The sequence below is a fragment of the Dysidea avara genome, chromosome 11 (assembly GCF_963678975.1).
Source record: "Dysidea avara chromosome 11, odDysAvar1.4, whole genome shotgun sequence".
NCBI classification, from domain to species: domain Eukaryota; kingdom Metazoa; phylum Porifera; class Demospongiae; order Dictyoceratida; family Dysideidae; genus Dysidea; species Dysidea avara.
Window position 1 is genome coordinate 24,939,768 of NC_089282.1, and position 18,170 is coordinate 24,957,937.

At 37.6% G+C, this 18,170-nt stretch overlaps 2 protein-coding genes across 2 annotated transcripts; both read right to left on the bottom strand.

Annotated features, from left to right (window-relative positions):
* Positions 1 to 2,816: 2,816 nt before the first annotated feature.
* Positions 2,817 to 5,150, bottom strand: LOC136238133 (uncharacterized). Its single transcript, XM_066028474.1, has 3 exons — positions 5,010 to 5,150; positions 4,270 to 4,953; positions 2,817 to 4,061 (listed from the first exon to the last, which is right to left on the bottom strand). The coding sequence occupies exons 1-3, from the start codon at positions 5,095 to 5,097 to the stop codon at positions 2,950 to 2,952; spliced, it is 1,884 nt and encodes a 627-aa protein (XP_065884546.1). The 5' UTR covers positions 5,098 to 5,150; the 3' UTR covers positions 2,817 to 2,949.
* A 1,838-nt stretch (positions 5,151 to 6,988) lies between these two features.
* Positions 6,989 to 16,576, bottom strand: LOC136238413 (protein Red-like). The gene is made up of 20 exons (XM_066028866.1): positions 16,435 to 16,576; positions 16,242 to 16,284; positions 16,090 to 16,191; positions 15,563 to 15,613; positions 15,447 to 15,516; positions 14,673 to 14,773; positions 14,507 to 14,618; positions 14,327 to 14,456; positions 13,758 to 13,831; positions 13,189 to 13,278; positions 12,911 to 13,019; positions 10,836 to 10,890; positions 10,688 to 10,784; positions 10,403 to 10,480; positions 9,820 to 9,899; positions 8,516 to 8,656; positions 8,389 to 8,455; positions 8,202 to 8,290; positions 7,457 to 7,603; positions 6,989 to 7,134 (listed from the first exon to the last, which is right to left on the bottom strand). Exons 1-20 carry the CDS (start codon positions 16,442 to 16,444, stop codon positions 7,104 to 7,106), a joined length of 1,677 nt encoding a protein of 558 aa, XP_065884938.1. The 5' UTR covers positions 16,445 to 16,576; the 3' UTR covers positions 6,989 to 7,103.
* Positions 16,577 to 18,170: the final 1,594 nt, after the last annotated feature.

Below are 18,170 nucleotides of genomic sequence, written 5' to 3' on the forward strand. Positions count from 1 at the left end.
TCTTTCAAAATTTCCTGTCACATGGTAAAATACTTAGTGTCTCAGTGAGCTATATAAAAATTCAATCACTATGTGATGTCCATATATGAGCATATGAACCAAAATTGGTATTGGTTATATTGTTCATTTAAATGATATATAAACACACCATTTGCAAATTTTGTAACTTTTGTTTTATTGTGAGAAACCATGCATTATGTGATTAATCAGTTAGTATTGAGATAGTGAAACATCACTGAACAAATTTATCAAATCTGCATGGATACTGTTGTTATAGGGCATCACATTTTCATCATTCATCGTATTTTGTCACTGTACATTGTATTAGAGTAAATGGATGGAGGCCTAAACAAATTTTGTAGGAAATATTCCCATATAGTCCAGCGCCTAAGCCAAATATTCGTTCACTTTTTGATAAAAGCACCAATTTTTTTACAGAGTATATGGAGCGTGCACTAAGTGTTTTAAGAAGGGGAGGCACGTAAAAAGTCCTCAGGAACACCCCTTTTTGCACCCTGACAAGAAAACTATTTGTTACTATTAAAAATCAATCATGTTTCTATCAAGTTGACTGCTGGGCCTAGTATCATAGTAGTACAAAGCATACAGCTGGAACATAATAGCCTATTAGTAATCTATAAAAAAACAAATAGTTTTCCCACCTAGGCAGTAAACAAAATCACTAAAATTTCCATTTGCAGGAATTCTGTTAAAGTTTTGGACCTTCAATGCTGACGATTGTGTAGTACTATGTACAAGGATCATCCTGATGTGTATCGTTTCTTTATTGAAGGGGTATAACAAAAGTTATTCAATGCTAAAGTCACAGGTGGATAGCTCAACAAAAAACCATGAACTACAGCAGTTCAATTATCAAGTACAGAGCTTGAACAAAAGGTCTCTTGTCCTTATACTGGGCACCATATGAAAGGTAATTAAATTTTTAGTTTAATGAAGGCAGTTGCGAGTTGTTTCAACATCTTGTTCTCAAGTTACAGCATTTTCAATTCAGTGTAATATAGCATAAGCAAGAAAAGCACAAGGATGTGTCATAAGGTACTTCTTAGTGCTCAAAATCTCACTTCATTGGAACCCAGCTCCTTTATACTTATTTTGAGCATTATCACAGCACTAAGAAATACCTTAATACTCATCTGTGTGCTTTTCTTGCTTATGCTATATTACACTGAATTGAAAGCGCTGTAACTTGAGAACAAGGTGTTGAAACAACTTGCAACTGCCTTCATTAAACTAGAAAGTTAATTACCTTTCATATGGTGCCCAGTATAAGGACAAGGGACCTTTTGTTCAAACTCTGTGCTTGATAATTGAACTGCTGTAGTTCATGGTTTTTTGTTGAGCTATCCACCTGTGACTTTAGCATTGAATAACTTTTGTTATACCCCTTCAATAAAGAAACGATACACATCAGGATGATCCTTGTACATAGTACTACACAATCGTCAGCATTGAAGGTCCAAAACTTTAACAGAATTCCTGCAAATGGAAATTTTAGTGATTTTGTTTACTGCCTAGGTGGGAAAACTATTTGTTTTTTTATAGATTACTAATAGGCTATTATGTTCCAGCTGTACGCTTTGTACTACTATGATACTAGGCCCAGCAGTCAACTTGATAGAAACATGATTGATTTTTAATAGTAACAAATAGTTTTCTTGTCAGGGTGCAAAAAGGGGTGTTCCTGAGGACTTTTTACGTGCCTCCCCTTCTTAAAACACTTAGTGCACGCTCCATATACCCTGTAAAAAAATTGGTGCTTTTATCAAAAAGTGAACGATTATGTCAATTTTAAGGGCTTATGTACTGCACTAATACTGTTAAATTTTGTAAGGAAGATTCCTACACATGGCACAATGTGTAGGACATTTTCATGTTGAACAAGTGTAGGAATTATTCCTACACATGTAGGAACAATTCTTACACTTGTAGGAATTATTCATACACTTTGTGCCAAATGTAGGAATCTTTCTTACAAAATTCAACAGTGTCTACAAATTTCTGCAAAAATTATTAACTATGTTCCTATACAAGTCCTTCCTGCACTTTAGCCCAAAATTATGATTTCTTATTTGAATATGTTTTGCTATTATTCATAAAATCTTATACCCCTTTTTTTAACCTGATAGGGGTCAGATAGAACAATGTTGAGCACAATTGATAGGGTGTACTGAGAACTATTGCAGCATATTTAGAGCACAGTTAACGTTTTCTCTAAATTGATGTTAAGATACTCCAACAGTGCAATCACCTACTCTAATAGACCAACTACATGTAGTTATTGCAATAGTCACTAAGCGTATTGAAAACTAAAAACTAGCCTCCCAATAAAACAGAACAAGCTTTTCACAACTTTTCTTAGCAAAGATCAAAAGACAATATGTTTAACCACTTCATAAAGGATATAATTATATAAGAAGCCAGTTTCTACAGACTTCGATAAAATAATCATTTATATGCTATAGAGATGCCAGAGTGTGTTCATATTGGGTGTTGACTGTGTTTCATAATAATATAACAAGATTATATCATTATGTTGAGTTCTGATGTATTTCAGTAAATTTTGGAATTATATGACTGACTCATGCACACATACACATTAATTGTATTCATATTGTAACTGTCATGTGATTTAATGATATACATTGTGACCATTGTTGCTGTTCCTACATGGCACTGCGAGCAGCCGATCAAACAACATCACATTAGCACTTATCAGGCTATCTGTGTGGTACCCTGGACAGATGCACCAATACTTGACCCTACCACATATGTGATAACACAAGCTGACAATACTTGCCACTTTCAAAGTTACATGTGTATACACTCTATCAAGATAAAAATTTTCAATTGTGCTCTCTTACAGCCACAAAATGAGGCATGCATTATATAAAAATGTGTTAATTCAGTTCCTGAAGTAAGGGGAAACTCTTATCCACGTTGTTGGTCAGAAGTAATTTTCACAACCGCAATGTTACTTGATATTTTAATGTGAATACCAAATAATTGGAGGCATATCTCAGGAAGACGCTTTACAATTGATTGAGGGACACCAAATTGGGTTAGAGCTTCTTGAGGGATTTCTGGCACTGGTGTGGGATCCAAACGAAGACGAGCTGACAGAGACATCCCTGCTATCTCCGATATAGAGAGGTTTCTGCCACCAATCCTACACAGTTGCTTCGGTTCATCATAGCAAACTTTCACACAGTAAGGTTGGTCCTCTATGTCATGTACATTTCTAGGAGAATAAATTGTACCAGGCATTGAGGTAGTGTTGCGATAGTACTCATGTTGTTTGTAACTGAGACCCTTCTCTTGCCAGTCTCCCCAGATTTTGTCAACAAATCCATGATGGAAAAAGAACTCAGGAGCATTTGATGATTCCAAGCCTCTCATTGTTCCTCCAATACGAACATGTACAGTATTATGCAGTACTACTTCCAAGCCAATAAGGAAGTTATCAAATTCTGCAGTTGTGGCATCCAAAACATCTTGCACAGCAGTACAATCAGGCGCTACTCCATTATGACCACGTCGCAAACAATCATTTTGAGCAGAAGGTGTCAGTCTCCATCCTGGAGAAGCAAAAGGTCCTGTAGTAACACAACCACCACTGGGGTTACCATCACCACCAAGACCAGTGTATTTACACAAGTCAGCGTTCCATACATCTGATGTGAATGGACTATCAGAATCCAAACTCCAGTCCCAGTAAGGTACTGTGACACGACAGTCAACTTTCCTCAGTATATTCTCATAAGCCAGAATGTACCAACGATGCCATGGTAAGAAGTAATCTCCATTGTGGATCCCAGTAAAGAAGAGTTGCTCATGGATACCAATAAGTCGGTCATATTCACTTTTAAATGGCTGAACAGTGGATGCCCTTCTCACTGCTCGGATGTAGCGACAACGTTCAAGGTCAGTCATGTCCAAGAAGTTCTTTCTAACTCGCTTGCAGTCTGTCAACTTGCCGTACCTACACGTGCACCTCCTCCCACATGCATCGTACACAGTAGCACGGTTTCTACACCCAGTACCTGAGAACAAAAGATGTAATATATACAAACCACAACCACCTATCCAAAATATTATTTTAGCAACAGAAGCCACAGACAACAATATCACATTACCAACTAGTTGGTAGCAATGACTTAACATTCATATTTTACTTGATAAGAGTTATGGAAGTATAATGGAACACAGAGTGGTCCACCATTTCATAAATAACCACAAAGGTTGACTTACTTCCAATGAGGTGACTAAGAGCTGACAAGTCACGAAATGTCTCCACTCTAAACTTGTGTGCTTTAGTTGGTTCTGATGCAATAGCAGTGAGCTCAGGGTCATGCACTCTTTTGCCAATGCCAAATGCAAATATCTCTACTCCGCTGTCCTTCAAGAGTTGTGCTTCAGTGGTTGGGTTATATGTTTGCCTATTTGATCTGCCATCAGTAATAATGAACAACACCTTCTTGGCGTCTTGTGGAGACTGAGAAAACAGTCTACTGCGGATGAGGTTTAGTGCATCACCAGTAGCAGTCCATCCTCCACTATATTTAACTCTTTTTCTAATATCTTTAATGACTCCTTCACTGTTGATATACTCATTGAAGTCAAATTCCAAATCCACTCTGGTGGACCAAGTGACTACAGCTACCCTCGTTGCACTGTATGACACAACGAAATGAGAGATGATATCTTCTATGAATCTTTTCATGATGTTAAAGTTTCTAGAGCCAACACTTCCTGACTCATCCAAAGCTATTACAAGGTCTATCTTCTTTGGATGTCCTGCAAAGGCTTTACTGTCAGTACAACACTCCCCTCGACTGAAGCTGGCCTTGTTCCCAAAAAGAACACTTTGATCTCCGACAACATCTCCAGACAGTGTCCTGAATGTCTTGTCTAAAGTCACAGCAACCGTCCTAGCTGAATAATAACCAATCACATAATGCATCAAATCTGCAAACATTTAAGTTACTTACTTGAGTCATATTGAGCTACTGTCTGAGCAATAAACAAGGCAGCCGTAAGGATCACAACTTTGATCATCATTTGACAACCAGCTAGCATTAATAGATAAGTGTCTCAAGATATTGCTAACACCCGGCTAGGTATACCATTTAGTGGTACCACTAACACTATAAGAGATTCAAGCAGCCCTGAGCTCTTTATACTGCAACAGGCCAGTGTTACTTATTGTATAATTATAGATGTTGTGACTGCAGTTAATCATTTTGCCTATCCTGTTGAACCTCCAATACAGGTTTGTGTTGACCAATACAACACACTATACAATAGAGTTAATAAAACAGTTTCAATGTCACTAATGGTTACTGCCATGGGCCAGACATCTGCTGTCTCAAAATAGACCTAAACATATGCATGTACATACATGTATATGTGTCAGTTCTGTTGTCCATTATTCCAATGTATGGGAGTTGGCATATTTTCGCCACAAATGCCCACAATCACAATAAATGTAACCTACATCCTGGTACAGTGATAACCGCGGAGGTGTGAAGATGACATACAAGACACTACACTTATAAGGTTTCCACAACAACTATACATAATCTAAATCTCAATTTAGCACTACTCTAGATATCAGTGGTCAATACTTGAGCAATTATTGCTCTCAAGCTGTACTGCCTATTATGCTCTTGAGCACTGCCCCAAAATCAAATGTATATATTATTGCTAAGTGTATATTGCTGAGTGGAACTTCATGTAATGATTATATTATTACATAGTTGTATACATTTTGGTACAGAAATCATTTAGCATTACATGTATATATCATTAGTACACTGTACTTGCATAGCATTGAAATTTATACTCACCCAAATTTGCACCAGTCACAAATAGTTAAATTGTGACACTTATAATAAGAGACTGCATATTATATGCTCTAAATGATTTATATTATGTTGCGGTGGTAGTATCATACATCTGATGTTCTCATTTCTCACTGTTGTCAGGATTATAATGTACATATACACATTGAGCTGAGCCCTCAAAAACATTTAATACCTCATGGATGGAATTACACAAGATCTTGAAGTTGAGCTAATTTGTAGTATTTCAAATTTTTTCATTACAATGTCAGGCGTTTTATATTTTGACCCACTAAAATTTCACAATTACCATTTTTTATGTAGAAGCCATAAAATGTCATCTTATATTTCAAACATGCAATTGAGCTAAAACACACATGTAAAACCTTTATTGTCACTACTAATCGTTTAATCAAGACTCACGGTTAGTGATTACGAACTCTTAGGTAAAGCACCTCGTATGGAGTATTCATTAAATTATAATCTCTTGAGGCAATAGAAATTTACAAATTAATATCTTACAACAAGCTTTGTGAAACTTAGAAACATATATTATATTTAATTGAACACAGGAAAATTTTGATGCATGGTTGGTCATGTGTAATAATCTATCTTGTGATCTCTAAGAAATGGTGAACCAATTTAACATTGACACCTCAGAAGGATACAAATATTGCATCTCAAATGTGTCACAAACCTTCTCAGCACAATGCATGCATGATTTTCCTGGATAATAATAGAGCATTAGCACCTGGCATTACCCTTGGTTGAATAACAACATGTCATAGGGTGATCAATCTTTTCTGGGTGCACCCATTCAGAAGCCACTTGATGTGTAGTGACTGCATAAATCACATCCTAGTTACAACCATGCACACACCCTTGATCTCATATGTGCAGCACAAGAGTTTATTATACTAAATCTTTTTTTTGTCCTTACAATTTAGTGAGAAAAACATGTGAGTGTTTTCCCGCCTTAACAGTGTGAAACACCATTTACAGTTTTCCTACTTGTATACTGTAAGGTAGGCAGGAGGAAACAGAAGCTTTGAGGCAATACTACTCAAATAAAAGTCTGACAAAATTACTCAAATTCCATTGGATAAAAGGACTATATATACAAGAACTTGAATTGATGAAATGCTCCTCATTTGCCAAATTTTAAAACTTCTTTGTTTTTTACAACACATGCAACATATGTAAGTGTTAGTAGTTATAGTTGTATATGACAGTGTAAGAGGTTCATTCCACTCTGGCCTTCTTTGAGGAGGACCTACACAAAAGACACAAGACATAACATTAGCACAAAGTGACATAGTACTGTACAAGAAATAAATTTAGTCAGCCATTACGACAGCACTGACATTTTTCTAGGTGAAGGCTTTTCCATTGAAATGTTAAAATGTGCATTTAACCAAATCGGATTTCATTTGGCCAAGTCAAATGTTGAAATTGGTAAGAAAATGGTCAACAGTTGACTCAGTATTGTCAGCCAGACTGTATTTTTCTTTCGTCATTTGTTCAATAGAATTGACAAAAGAACATTATACAGTACAGTTTAGCTAGTGAGACTACAGTTGCAAAATGACTCTTACCCCAATAGATTTGAGCCACCCCGTTTGCTGATAATGGCGCTGATCTTCTGCCACTCTCGGTCCAGTTTAGCTTTCTCATCACCACCTTTGGGATAACGACGTGTCTTGCGGCCGTCATTCATTTTCACGCCGTACTGAAAAGCTGCTCTATATGAGAGTAAGAACAAACAGTCACACAAGCAGTAAAGTACAACATTACTTTTGCCAGAGTTGAGGACGTTACTCTAAAAATGTGACTTGTCACATATTATTCGTTACTTCTAAACAATGTATTGTACTACAGTTACATATTACACCCAGGATAAAGCAATGAGTTATATATTACATGTGTATTACACATTACTCTGAGGGCAGTAATATTACATTTGTTCGTTACAAGCTATAAAGTAAGTCCAACCTCTAAATACATGTGCACAAATTACAAATAGCAAGATACGCATTTGTCATGTGTGGATCAGCAACTTTATTGAACTATCTAGGCTCAAGGGCACTCCTTATACACCATCACTATTTGCTCATTCCTGCAATGATGTTTCTAGTGTTGTCTGGACTAAAATGTAACCAATCACAGGCTGGATACAATGCACAACAATTACAAGCTACAATTTCTGGATGTAATATATTACTCGTTACTCTGACGTGTAGTGTAATGCCTTATACAACGTACTCATTACTGCAAAAGTAATATTTATACGTAACGCGTTATATTTGTAATGTGTTACCCCCAACTCTGACTGTTGCATACTTTGGCATTGCCTCTCTCTTTGACTGATAAGCACTGTAATCATCTTCTGTGTCAAAGTCCCATCTCTTCACTGGACCCTTCTTGTTCCCCTGAATGTGACAAGAACACTTTAACAGTGATGTTCAACCATGCAATATGCACACACACACACGCGCACGCACACACACACACGCACGCACACACACACCATATCCATCTTGGTATAATCTGCTTCATTATCACTATCATATGTAGCATCAAGCTCCTCCAAGGCACTGCACAAACACACAATACAACATGTACCCTATGCTACTCTATGTATCATTTATCCATACCCAGGGTAACACTCAGCGTAGCTATTAGCATTGGACTCATGCAGCGATGTCTTTCTCTTTGACTTCTGGGACTCCTCTCGCCTGGTTGCAGATGTGGTGGGAGCTGTAGGATCAAATCCTAACTGTTGTTGCTTCATCCACGTGAACAACAACATGAGTTAAGGAAACTAGTACACAAATACATATACCACATTAAATAGCATGGCATTTATTATCTTGGTTCAAAAATTAATGTGGCATCTATTAAATTTCAACTACCCACACTCTCAAAAACAATGTCTAAGCTCGTAAACTGATTGTAGTACTGGGCACTATTCAATTACAGGCACCTATGGAGATATTGTTTCGATTGATCATATTTCACTCATGAAGCAAGATATCTATCAACCAGTAGTCAACAGGTATGGGTTAGTGCTGAAACTAATAGCAATTTTTACTATTCGAAAAGTTATGAACAAAACGACCGAATATTCGATTATTCTTTAAGCTTATACTTCTATTGAATAAGTACTGAAACCTTTTGTTAGGGAGCAAGGTAAAGCCTAAAAACTATTTCTATCTTTTCTATAATAGAATTTTTACAGTATAGATACATCACTTCATTCACACAGCCAGGGAAGGAGATATCAAGCTCTAAGTAACAGTTGTGGCTACAAGACAATACAATAAACAAATTTTATCGCATACTGGATAATTTTCGAGATCATTTTCAAGATCATTATCGCTCATTTACAATGGTTTTCAGTTACTACATAACCATACTAGTGCTGAAACAATTATTTGACTATTCTGTTGGCATGACACTGTTTGATTTGTTAACACACTATTCGAATGATCATTAGCACTTTGTACAATGGTCAATCAAAACAAGGCACCTCCCCAAACAATGCAGCCATCTTGTGCTCATGACTTCATTATGGATAAAGTCCAGAAATGTAAGAAGCAGTATAAACATATTGTGGCAACTGATGCAAGACAGGACCACCTGGTAAAAAAATACACAAATTTGTTCCATTTCCAATGAAAGTAAGTACGTGTGTTTCACCCCTGCTCTTGTTGGACATAACAAAAGGCCATCTCTCCTTCTCCTACCTCTCTGTACAAACACAAAGTCCCCATACTGCTGCTGCTGCTATGCAATTGAGAGTAAGCCATTTGGAGCCACAAGTATTATTACAACTTTTGTTCTCATTCAGCAGCAATATGAGCCAGACCTGTTGAGACTAAAATTTTCTTTTGGAGATTCTGTCTGCTCAAAATATAAGAAGTGCCCTGCAAACAATACAAATGAAGTTAAAGGATATTCAATATCTGCAGGTGCCCAGCCAGCCTTCAGCTGTTCATCTGTTAACCCAGCCACAGTGGTAGAAGAGCTCTTGACCTGCTAATACAATTATACCACTGTAACCAGAATACAGTGGAACCCCTTTCTGCTCTGGACACTTTGAAACTACATCATGATGTCCTTACTACTGTTGGGACCAAGGAAAGGTATTCTGGTTATTAGGTGTTCAGAGGTCTAAATGTGTGTACACTAATACAAATGGGACCATGGACAAGTGTCCTGATTATCAAGGTGTCCTTATTAGTGAGGTGTCCTGATTTCAGGGATGTAAATGTGTGTACAATAATACAAATGGGACCATGGACAAGTGTCCTTATTAGTGAGGTGTTTGGTATAAATATGTGTACACTAAATACAAATAAGGACCGTGGACAAGTGTCCTGATTATCAAGGTGCCCAAGCATAAATGTGGAGTTGTGTACTACATAGAACTGCTACGAAAATGGAGATGTGTGTACACAGTGAAGTCTGAAATGTGTGTACACTTAGAACACCAGGAAGGCCACAGGAGTTGACTCTAGGGAGTCCATTACTTCCCTTACCTTTGGAGCATCCATACTGGAAAACTGTGCATGAATACTCTTAACAATTTCAGTTGCACTAGTGGATACCGGCTTATCCTAGAACATACAAAAAAAAAAAAACACTGTAAAATGCTCTAGGAATTGTTACAGTGAAACTCTATAATCCAGTGCTCAATGATACCAAAATATTTGTTAGTTTAGTAAGGATGCATAAATATCAATGGAATTCAGGCTACAATTGAGCTTATTGGTACAACAAACAGAGGTATCGGATTAGAGAGTTTTCACTGTACATGATCATACTTCTTTAACAACTGGTTTATCAAATGAAACTTTCTGATTCTTGGCTGCGGCTGATTGTTTGGGATCAAATATATAATCACCAATACCAGAATAGATGCTGTAAAAAGATTTAAAAATACGTTTGGGTTGGCATAATTAGTTGATGTACTTGTCGTCAGCTGCGGCCATCTTCCTTGACAGGTGTCTTTCCTCCCTCGTTTTACCTAAGATCAGTAATAAATTGAGTATACCAGTCTCATGTATGTAGACATACTGCACACACGCATGTACACACTAGAGTTGCGAAACTTTACCAGTAAACCAAATAAGCGGCCAGTTTTTCCAGTTTTTTGCATAACCAGTTATCCGATTTCTGCTCAAAATGTATGTTTTGGGTACTCATCTCATACTTTAACATTGATATCACATAGGTTAGGGGTGGGCAATATACCAACTTTTAGTTGTTGTGCAATATGTTTTTAAAACCGAATCACTAAACATTTAACATTTAGTAATACTGCATACCGACATACCGAGAATACCAGGAGAATACCAGAAATTATCAGCTTTCAAATTATTCAACAGTATTATGGTAGAACTTGTTAGCAAGAGTGAAACAAAGAGCATAGCATGGGACTACTAGAAAGGTACTAATGGGAGACCAGTCAAATATGGAAGTGCTATTTGTCACCCTGTCTAAAACTTTACCTCCAATTTGTTTTCTCACTTGAAGAGTAAGCATCATACAGTACGATAGTACTGTATAGTAGGGACCACAAAGGAGTAGGCGTGGCCCACGAAATAACATCACCAAAAAACCAGCCTCAATTTCCCCTGACGATGATGAGGCAGTATTAGCAAGAGTAAATAATTACTCTTGGTATTAGTTAGGCAAAACTAAGTCCAAAAACAAGCTTTCAGATCGACCTGAAACGCTTTCAGCAAGTCGCTAAAAAAATATATTTAACAGAATTTTCTACTGACTGAGTAACTGACTGATGCCTTCAGACAAGCGTAACTTGATAACAGCTACAGCTATGGGCTTGATTTTTTTCACTGTTCGACATCGCTTCGGTCCGAGAGGTGCCTTATGGCATACCGCAGTATGTACAATGTATTCTTCATGGACTTACCAGTGTCCTCCTTTGTGTCCCATTCATCTTTGCTGACAGTGAAAAGTGTCAATTTGGCGGTAGTACGTGATGGCTTCCCTTTGTAACAGAAATTGTCCATATTTTTCATAGTGGTTATTTTGATTACAGAGGTGCTTTCAAACAGTTCTTGATTCGAAATGCTGTGTAACTGGTTAAACATAGCTGACAACGAAGTGTAATGGATACTTCACTTTTTTCAGATGATAATTGGGGCACGCGGCACCACTTCAGATGCGGTATGCGTGGGTTCACCAGTCATAATTATTTACAAAAAAAAGTTAACAAACAAGTACACAAAAAGATTTGGAATTTTCAACTAGAGTAGGGACCATAGCACATTGATAAAAAGTACTGAAACAAGCTGGAGTAGTGCACGATATTAAATCACAGTAAAACAATAAGAAGTGTTGTATCCCTACTGTGCTCAAGATACCATAGTGGAAATGCGTGGTAGGTATATAACACTTCTTATTGTTTTACTATCGTGCACTACTCCAGCTTGTTTCTGTACTTTTTATCGATGTGCTATGGTCCCTACCCTAGTTGAAAATTCCAAATTTTTGGTGTACTTGTATAGTCTACAATGAGGTTATTGAAGTAATGGAAGCTTATAAATATTTAGTGAGTATTTAGTAATACCGCAATATTTATAATAAAATACCGTGGTATGATACTGATCAATACTGCCCACCCCTAATATCACACTTGTAGTAGGATTCTGCTATAGATATAATCACTTGGTACCTACTACAGTGCACTTTGGCCACAATCCGACCAACTGTACCACAAAATTTAGGTACACATAGCTTACATACTAGGTGCAGGATAAAAATTACAGAAAATGTTACTGAATTCAGTTAATCAGATAACCGACAATTATGTTCTGCTCAGTAACTGGTTATGATATTCTACTACACACACAAAAGCAAAGCCTCAGGCAGCTGTGCGAAACACAGCTATTGCCGCCCAGCAAACCAGCACTGGGATGCCTGTGCACCACTCAGGCACTGGAGCCTAGTGCAGGCAAATCCTCCTGAGGCAGAACTAGTAACCCGCAGATACACACACACATGCATACTACACTACACACCTCTCTTTTTCCCTTTCTTCCCGGGATGTCTGGCACCTTGCCGCAAGTACGAGATGATCTGTGTCAACTTGTTGATCACGATATCATTAGTAGACAATGTTGTGTGACTCTATAATATTCAAACAATGATTAATTTCGGCTGTAGCACTTAAGCTGACTAACAAAGGTACTATATTTATTTTAAAAGAAGCAATTTATAGCCTGCTCTGAACATTCTAAATAACTAGCTCATTTCTAATGCATGTCTCTAGCACTACAATTGAGCACACAGTACATACCTCAAGGTTTGGACAGTCAGTCTTGCTCCTAATCAGTGTTGTGGGGATATCAGACTCAGCATACTCATCGTCCAATTCAAACACATACGCCTGTAACAACACAATAGTCAATCACATAAATTTAAGGAGCCAATAATACATGATCTAAGAGACAAGTTTTTATCCCACAAAACAAAGTTCTATTCCTGGAAATAGTGCTGAAAGGATCATTTGAATCCTCGGGGTATTTGCTTGGTATGATTAGCACACTGTTAAAACATTCATTATTTCTTTTCTTGGGACAACCTTGAAACTTTAGGTAGTGAACAAATTGGCATGTTTATAATGCAAAAAAAAATGAGACATTACCATTAGTTCTGTTATTCCCTAACAAAATTCAGCACATATTCAATTACTTAAAGAATTGGTTGTTTTGTTCACGAATATTCAAATAGTAAAAACTGCTATAACTTTCAGCACTACCCAAAAGTAACAGGCACACTGCTTACGTGTTACACATTCCTAGAAAATATTTTTGTAATAACAATACAACAAAGACAATTCTAGCCATGTGTGATTTTATTTCTCACCATTCTTCCTGGATGAAACAGTTCGTTCTTCTCTGGTGGCTTTGACTGGAACAGAGCTCGGAAAATCTGTTTAGCTGCAACCAGTAGCAACAAAGTAATGTAAAACCCGAGGTTTAAACACTACTGCAGTGCTACATAAAACATTATGTTGACTTGCTACAAATCACTTATTATATTCCGTCTACACAAAATACATTTTTGCTGACATTTTTAAAATTTACTGTGACTGTTCAACAATAAGTGACTACAGTGGAAAGCCTGTCTTGTTTTATACAGGGGCATCCAAATTGGCAGAAATAACTTACGCAGGCATAAATTGATAAACTGTTAGGAATGACAAGGATATAGTATAGCAGCCTGTTTCATCTAGTTTCATGCAAGCTGCATGTACAAAATTCACTTTAAAGGACACTAACACATGTTGTGCAATTTCATTCACAACCACTATATATGCCACAGCCTGTCATTTTGTACACTACATTAGTTTACAGGTAATCCCAAGGTCACTCCTATATCTTCCCTATCCTGTTTTCAACACCAATTTGAGAGCATACAACTTCACACTTTACCCATTCTTGACTTAAATGTAACATCTTCATCAGCAGCTGGAACTGATGGTCCCTTTTCAGTTTCTCTCTTCTTCTCAAGAGCTGTGATTATTTCTTCTTCCTGCTCTTTGGAAGTAATCTCGCTGCGTACCTAGCATGGAGTAATGCATCACTAGCAACATGGTGACTGTAAAATAGAACCTTCTGCAGTAAAGCATAATCCAATCCCTTCACCAAATGGGTGTGCTTCATGTCACCACCGAGATACTTACTCTCTTGGATAACTCGTTTCCTCAACTCTTCAGCTTTGAAACTAAAGAAAAACAAAATATTGTATCACCCTTTACTTGCCTCTAGCATAACTCACGGGTCAACATCCGGGGCAACGGCCTTATACATTCCAGCAGAAGCAAACATGTCAGCCGTAGTCGGGTAATCCGGGTTAGCCCCATCACGTCTCTCTCTTGCCTACAAAGATGTATACTAACAATTGGAATGTACAGTAAAACCTCTATAATGTGAAGGTAATGGCCAACTTTAAATTTCCCAAGTGAAGAGAACAAGTTACACAGTAATCCAACTGTTGTCTAAGACAGCCACCTGCCTACTAAGGCCAGGTGACCGGCTTTGACAGGTTCTACTGTACATAATTATCCTAACCCTTTAAAAATCCAATTAAACACAAATTACTATGTGCTTTAAGAATACAAATTGTCAAAGGATAACTATGTAGTCTGTGTTCCCTGCATATAGTACAGACTTGATTATTCAAACATTGAATGTTAATTATCTGAACGACCGTTCAATTAGGATATTTTGAGTGTGCAGGTGTGCAATACGGACAACTTGGGAATGGATGAGTGTCCTATTTTACTTCAGTTTGCAAGCTGAGGATTATCCCAACTGTCCAGTACCTTCATTTTCAAGTATCCACACATTAACCGTATTATTAAATAGCTCTATGATATAACTGAGTAATTGAACAGAACCCTGTTCATAAAGGACTTTAACTATTTGATCAGCTATGCTACTTGGACACTGTAATTTGTACTTCTAATCATACAAACACTCTTCTACCATATTAGTTCAGATAACCACCTCTCCACTATATGGCAAACAAGCCACATTATGATGGACTGACCCTATCTCGGTATTTTAATGCCAATTCTTTGTCTCTTTCTTCCTCAACTTCTCTCAACTTCATGTACAAACTACATGACATATGTTAGTGGAGCACTCATAATCTGTTCACTGTACCTTTTCTTCTTCTGTCTCTTGTCATCGTGAAACTTCCTTTCCACCGGAAGCCTACAAACAGTTATTGTTAAAGTATTATATATAGCATGGTTAGACATGCACTGATAAACGGATAGGTGATCAGTTACCAATATGGCAGTTTCTACCATATCGGTAATCGGCAGAGAACTGAATCAACTGATGTATAGTTTGCTTGGCAAGTATTCAGGGATTTTTCTACACGTAGCTAGCCAAGCATCTTGCAATACTATGAATACAGAGGTCAAGTGATAAGATTCATCTATATAAATTGTTTGGAAGAATGGAACACCTTATTATGCAAAGCACATAGCAAATTAGGCTCTCTAAAATTGTTGACACTGCCAAAATTCTGATAGAGCCAATCAAAACAGTTGGGGGAGTTGGTAGGACCCCATATAATTGACTTAGGCCACACTTATTTTCAAAAATGGGTTCGCCAGCTGGAAAAAATCCTCAGTTTCTAGCTATTTGATAAAATGATTTTGGCTGAAAATGAATTTTCATACATTGTGGGTTTAACTGTAGCATCATCGCTGGTAGTTGAGGTAGTCCGGACCCTCGGGGTGTTTAGTAGCTTTCGGAAATCGTCGTTGGTAAGTACAGCACTCCTGAATAGCACGTCACGTGATAAAAATTAAAAAACAAACGCAATATTTACCTGTCATCCTCCGCGGGTGCTATTGGATTCGAGTATACCTCCTCTATAATGAAACACAAACAAAATAACGCCAGGAGCTCCACTATTTACCGTCGTACTTCATGCACTGTATTCTAATATTTTCGTTAAGTTACACACGATTTTGACATACAACACAATGGTCAGTGAATGATAACGATTATGTAAAACTTACGCATCGCCATCCTGCTACGTGTTCAAACAATGAATGCTTAAGAACAACGACGGTCAGGAAATTACAAAAAAAATACGAAAATTAACGGCTGCCAAGGTTTCGTCAGTGTTTCTTGTCACGTGATGTTCAGTAGAGAAAGAGCTCGCCTCCCAGACCACAGACTTACTACAAGAAGACAGTGTAGAAGAGTGAGGTGTATTTTCTCAAAAGGTGATTATCATTCACCAGGCAAAGTGTTAGTATTGTCACTATGGTTACATCATGTGAGTTTCTTGAATTGTGTGTAAATGTTTCACAACAGCTGCTGCATGGTATGTGGCTGGCTCAGTTATTATTATTATTATTATTATTAATTTACAGGAAATTTAATGCCTTAAATTTCCTGTAAATTAATATGGAAGAATACAGAATGGAATATTTAGAGCTGACAGTTACCAGATGTGTGCAGTGGACGGAAAACAGAGAATATATTTGGAGTGGCCTGGGAAATCCTAGATCCACCCCTGCATACTGCTCAATACAGTTCAATACAGTTCAACTGTAGGATGCATGCTTTCACACGGTGCAACTCAGCCATGCTTGACCGGAGTATAACTATGACTGCTCTATTAGAGTATATCAATCCTTAAGAGAGGGCTTGAAATCAAAATGGGGCTCTGGCCTACCTATATAGTTCCACTGCTACACCTATGCATAGCTGGACTGGTAGAATGTATTGACAGTTCGTACTGACTCAGGGCTTACAGGCTAGAGCCCTCTCTTCAGTAAAGATTGATATACTTTAATAGAGCAGTCATAGTTATACTCCAGTCAGGCATGGCTGAGTTGCACAGTGAGAAAGCATGCATCCTACAGTTAAACTGTATTGAGCAGTACGCAGAGGCAGATCTAGGATTTCCCAGGCCACTCCAAATATATTCTCTGTTTCCCGTCCACTGCACGCATCTGGTAACTGTCAGCTCTAAATATTCCATTCTGGATACTTCCAGTTATTCTTGCATTCTGTACAGGCTCAGTAAAATCCACCTTGTAGCAGTGTCAGCTCAAGTGTCAGCAGCAGCAGCACAAATTTTCGTTTGTGTTATTTTGCAACATAAAAAAAGAAGGCACAAGCTTAAGGATGCTTTATGCAGCTTTTATGGTTGTGCCTGGCTTGAAAAGCTGCCAATCTTATAATGGAAATGGACCTCCCGCCTGCATGTAAATATGCCTGAGTCCAGGACAGGAAGTTAAGCTTTAGTGGGAGCTAAAACTGGTTGATACAACTAGTGTGAGGAGCACACTTAGCATGAGGAGCATGCTTTATATAGGGGATTTATGGGATGCCCTTACAGGAAAATTTTGCAAATTTAGCATCCTGAGATCAAATTTGACAATGATATTGCTAATTGAATAAGCATTGTGAGCCACTGTAATGATTATTTTCTAGCAGTGATAACTAGCTTTCATATGAAGGGCACAGCTTAAATGCTACAGTATGTTTTGAATTCAAAGTGAAGTTCAAGGGGTCTAGGAGTTGGTCTTTGTTCTTTAGAATTTTAATTGATGGATGTTCTATTAGAATAGTTGACTGTTCTATTAAAATATTTCGATGTTTAGCAGCTTTTTAGCAGTTTTTCCCCTTTTGATCCCCTCTTGTTTGATTCCTAGAAGAGATTAGCTCTTCTTTTCCATGTTTTCATTGTCCATGTATGCTTTAAATGCAACCTGCACCTGTACTGTAGCTTCTACTGTCT